This window comes from Plasmodium reichenowi, chromosome 9 (genome assembly GCF_001601855.1).
Source record: "Plasmodium reichenowi strain SY57 chromosome 9, whole genome shotgun sequence".
In the NCBI taxonomy this organism is placed as follows: Eukaryota; Apicomplexa; class Aconoidasida; order Haemosporida; family Plasmodiidae; genus Plasmodium; species Plasmodium reichenowi.
The window spans coordinates 1,081,344-1,086,362 of NC_033654.1; the positions used below are offsets into that span (position 1 = coordinate 1,081,344).

The 5,019-nt window shown below is 16.4% G+C and overlaps 3 protein-coding genes across 3 annotated transcripts; 1 reads left to right on the top strand and 2 right to left on the bottom strand.

Annotated features, from left to right (window-relative positions):
* Nucleotides 1-115: 115 nt before the first annotated feature.
* PRSY57_0926400 (putative membrane protein) lies at nucleotides 116-790 on the top strand (the record flags this gene model as incomplete). Its single annotated transcript, XM_012907503.2, has 1 exon — nucleotides 116-790. The coding sequence occupies one exon, from the start codon at nucleotides 116-118 to the stop codon at nucleotides 788-790; it is 675 nt and encodes a 224-aa protein (XP_012762957.1).
* A 186-nt stretch (nucleotides 791-976) lies between these two features.
* Nucleotides 977-2,010, bottom strand: PRSY57_0926500 (hypothetical protein; the record flags this gene model as incomplete). Its single annotated transcript, XM_012907504.2, has 4 exons — nucleotides 977-1,123; nucleotides 1,254-1,371; nucleotides 1,546-1,655; nucleotides 1,927-2,010. The coding sequence occupies 4 exons, from the start codon at nucleotides 2,008-2,010 to the stop codon at nucleotides 977-979; spliced, it is 459 nt and encodes a 152-aa protein (XP_012762958.2).
* A 939-nt stretch (nucleotides 2,011-2,949) lies between these two features.
* Nucleotides 2,950-3,291, bottom strand: PRSY57_0926600 (hypothetical protein; the record flags this gene model as incomplete). The annotated part of the gene is made up of 1 exon (XM_012907505.2): nucleotides 2,950-3,291. The coding sequence occupies one exon, from the start codon at nucleotides 3,289-3,291 to the stop codon at nucleotides 2,950-2,952; it is 342 nt and encodes a 113-aa protein (XP_012762959.2).
* Between the last annotated feature and the right edge of the window lie 1,728 nt (nucleotides 3,292-5,019).

Here is a 5,019-nt window from a genome sequence, read left to right on the forward strand (position 1 = left end):
AATAATATAAGGATATAAAAGCATATATTAAAAATATCTACACAACTAAAGCATATACATATATATTATATATATATATATATATATATGTATATTTTTTTTTTTTTTTTTATAAATGGAAAAGGATGATTCTTTTGAGAGTGGTGATAGTGTTGAGGGTAGTTTAATTGGTGAAAAGAATTTGCACACAGGTGATTTATCGAATGGCTGTTTTTATACTTTTTCCAGTGAAGTATTTAAATTAAGTATTATATCATATTATTTTTGGATTGGTTTTTGTTATATAATAGGATCTATAACATTAGTAAGTGGTTATCATAGTTCTTCTTTACGTATACAAGATCAAATTGTTTGTGCTGGATCCTCAAATGTATATGTGTTTTGTTCTTTATGGTTTTTGATTGGGATAATTTGTATAATTACTTGTATTGGTTATACGGTTACTATTGATGAAGAAAATAATAAAATATATGATCAGAATTCGGCTATATTTATTCATATTTTAGGGATTTTATGTAAAACCATACCAACCATTATAAGGATTATTCATATTTTTAATCTTTTTCAGTTATATTTGTTAACAATAGATATTATGTTTTTACCAGAATGTAATTCTTTTCCTGTGCGCTTCATTTTGTTTATCATACATATATTGTGGTGGTTCATAGTTTTTTTTGGAATTATTTCGAGAAAAAAAATATTCTTGCCTCCTCACTTATATAAACCTATAACGAATGATGCTGGGTTTGTTGCCTACATAAACAATTTGCTTCACTCCTTCGGTTTATGAACATAAATGGAGGGGCACAAATTAGGTAGGTGAATATATACACACATATATTATATATATGTAAATGTATATATATATATATATATATATATATATGTATATGTTTTATTTTTTTTATGTGTTGATACCTTCATATAATAACCATATGACAATTTAATTATACATAACTTTTTCCATTTTAATATCTTATTTTTTATTATGTTTATTTTTATTTTTATTATTTTTTTTATTTTTATTTTTTTGCTCTTTATTTTTTTTGTTTTCCCATTTCATACGGGATTTATCCTTTTTGGTCTGCATATTTTTCTGCCTCTTCTTGAGACTTTTTTCATTCTAAAAAGAAAAATAAGACATAAATAGAATAAAATAAATCATACTTGTATATATAAATGTAATACATAAAAGTAGATGAATATACATATATAACATAAATATATTATGATATACTATTTTTTATTTTTACATAAACTTTTTGTCCTTGTGATTTCAAAATGGCTTTTTGTACTTTAAGTATATGCTCTGCTTTTTGTTTTTCCTCAGAATTTAATTTGCTTAATAATTCTTTTTCCCTTTTTAATTTTCTATATACCACAAAAAAATATATACAAATGAATAAATAAATAAATATATATATATATATATATATATGTATGTATGTATGTATGTATATATGTATGTATGTATGTATGTATATATGTATGTATGTATGTATGTATATATGTATGTATGTATTTTTTTTATTGTTCAAAGTTTACTTTGTATTTTTTTTTATTTGAATTATTTTTGGGAGGTTCTTTTTTGTCTCTTTATTTAAGTCTGGGATATTTCCTATAACCAAATCTTCGTCCTTATCATTTAGCTTGATCTTTGAAATAGAAAGATTTATATATAATGTATGGTTAATACATTTGTAATGTTATAAAGACATAAAATAAGAAATAAGCATATATATATAAATATATATATATAAATATATATATATAAATATATATATATATATATATATATATATATTGTTGAGTCGATTTTAATATTATATAATATAAATCAGAATATAAAAAAAATATACCAACACAGTCGTATGATATATTATATTCCACATATTTTTATTTACAATTTCCTCATTTTGTTCATACCTTTTTTTTATTCATTTTATTTTTGACTTTTACTAAAGCTTTGGATTGTTTATTATTTTTATATTTTTTTTTCATTTGAGACATATTTTAATTATAAATTTAAAAAAAAAGAAAAAAGAAAAAGAAATAAAGATTAATAAAATAATAAATAAATAAATAAATATTGTAGCAAGCAAGATTTTTTTTTCTTTTCTTTTTTTATTTAATAAAATTGGATTTTATAAAACTTCAATATATAAAAATGTATGTATATATATATATATATATATATATATATATATATATAAAAATAATATTATGTTGTTATTCCATATTACGTCAAAAAAATTAGTTTTTATTTTATATATTAATAAGTAATATCATTTTACTTTTTCCAAGGTTTAACAAAAAAAAAAAAAAAAAAAAAAAAAAAAAAAAAAAAAAAAATATACATATATATATATGTATATATGTTTATAATGTTATAATAAGGTATTATTATTTATAAGGAAAAAATATATTTTACATATATATATTTATATATATATTATATCTATTTATTTATTTATTTATTTGTTTATATTTAAATTATTCTTTTATTTTAATGAGAACTCACAAATATTTTGTAGGTATAATTAAATATATATATTTATTAATATATTTACATACATACATATATAAATACATATGTATCTATTTAATGTATGCATATTTTTATTTTAAGAGAGTTCGAAGAATTTACTTTTTAATTTTTCCATATATTTATAAAAGTTATTATTTATGCTATATTTTATTTATTCATTTATTTCTTTTGTTAAGTTAAAAATTTCAAAAAAATAAAAAATAAAGCTTGTCAACGAATAAAATATAATATATATATATATAAGATATATATATAATTATATAAAGATTTTTCTTAAATATTAACAAAAAAATAAAATAAAATAAAATAAAATAAATACACATATATATATATATATATATAAACACATTTCTGCATACATATAAAAAATATATTATAATATTTAAAATTTTTTTTTATTATCATATAGATTTTGCAATGTTTGGTAAAGCTTGTGATAATTTGAAATGTTCCATAAGACCTTTACATGTAAAATATAAAAGAGAAATCGTTAACATAATTGTAACGGATTGAAGAGTATATCCTTTTTTGATTAATCTATCTTTTTTTAATTCTTTAAATTTATTATCTAGTTTTCTTGCATTTATTAAATTTTTATCGTTCTTAAAATAATCATTATCGAATAAATCATTTAATATATTCTTTTTGTACATGTCAAGAATCTTTTCGCTCTCAACCTTAAAAACGGCGTTATCTAAATCTAACTCAATTTCACCATTATAAAATTCTGGAGGTACCAACATAATGAAAATGGTAGGGGAAAAATATAAAATAAAAAATAAATATCTATATATATATTATATATATATATATTTTTTTTTTTTTTTTTTTTTTAATTTGGTAACACTGGAAAAGAGAAAGAAATTGTTAAATACACAACAACAAAATAAAATGAAAGAAAATTTGTAAATATATATATATAAATAAATATATATATATATATATATATATATATATATATTTATATATTATCCTACACAATGACAAAAATACACATCCTAATAAAAAAAAAAAAAATTTATTTTAACCATTTTCATAGCACCATTATTATTCAAGCATTAAAACAAATTAATATATAATATTATTATATAATGTACTAAAAAAAATAAAATAAATCTTTACAAATTGGTATATATATAATATATATATTAACTATTTATCTCTAAGATATAACTAATATGAATATATATGAATATATATATATATATATATATATATATATGTTTTCTTTTTCTTTTTTTTTTTTTTTTTTTTTTGGGGGAGGTAATTAGAAATTTATATATTTATAGAAATATTATAAATAAAAGATACATGTATTTATTAAATATATATACATAATATGTGTATATATTTCATTTATATTTTATATATATATATATATATACAATATAGAAACAATCATAAGAGCAGTATAATAAATAAAGAATATTGGAATATAAGAATTTATTTTTCTTTTATATATTTTTTTATTCTTTAAAAAAATAGTTTGTTTTTATAAAGAACATACCCTATAGAAATATAAATAATTTAGTTTAAACATAAAATAACAAAATATAAAAAATAAGGGAAAAAAAAAAATTAAATGATAAATAAATAAATAAATATATATATATATAAATATATATATATATATTACAAATAAACAAATTAATAACAAATAAATTTATATATTATATAATGTGCAACTAGTTTTCCTAATTTTACTATATTTAATATAAAATAAAAAAAATATAATATATTTAAACTTTAAATATATATATATATATATAAATATATAAATATTTATGTTTTTTTTTTTTTTTTTTTTTTTTTTTTTAAATATCAAATTGTATATATATATTATATATATATGTCAATTTAATTTTTCTATGACCCTTTCTTTATACTTCTTGTTTAATATTTTTCCTATTATGCTAAAAGAAAGGAACATAGAAAAATAAAGCTCAACAAGAGAAATAATATATATGTATATATATATATATATATATATATATATATATATATAGATAGATATAATGATAAAAAAATAATTATCATTATTGACAAAAAAATAATCATTATATGTATACCATTTTTAAAATATATAAATATATTTTTTTACAAATAAAATAATAATAATAAAAAAAACAATTTGTTTGGTTTATGTGTATATATTATATTTATATTCTATATAATAAAATAATACCAGCGTACATTTTTCTTTCCTACGAGTTAATTTTTTCCTTTTATTCTTACTATATTATATATATATATATATATGTAAATGTTTATGTAAATGTTTATGTAAATGTTTATGTAAATGTTTACGTACTTATTACAATATTTTATTGGGACCATTTTTTAGAGTGTATACATGTAGTACAACATAAAATAATAGGAATCTCTATAAAAAGTAAAAATGTATATATATATATATATATATATATTTATTTATTTATATATAACAATTAAATACTTTTAATAAAAAAAAT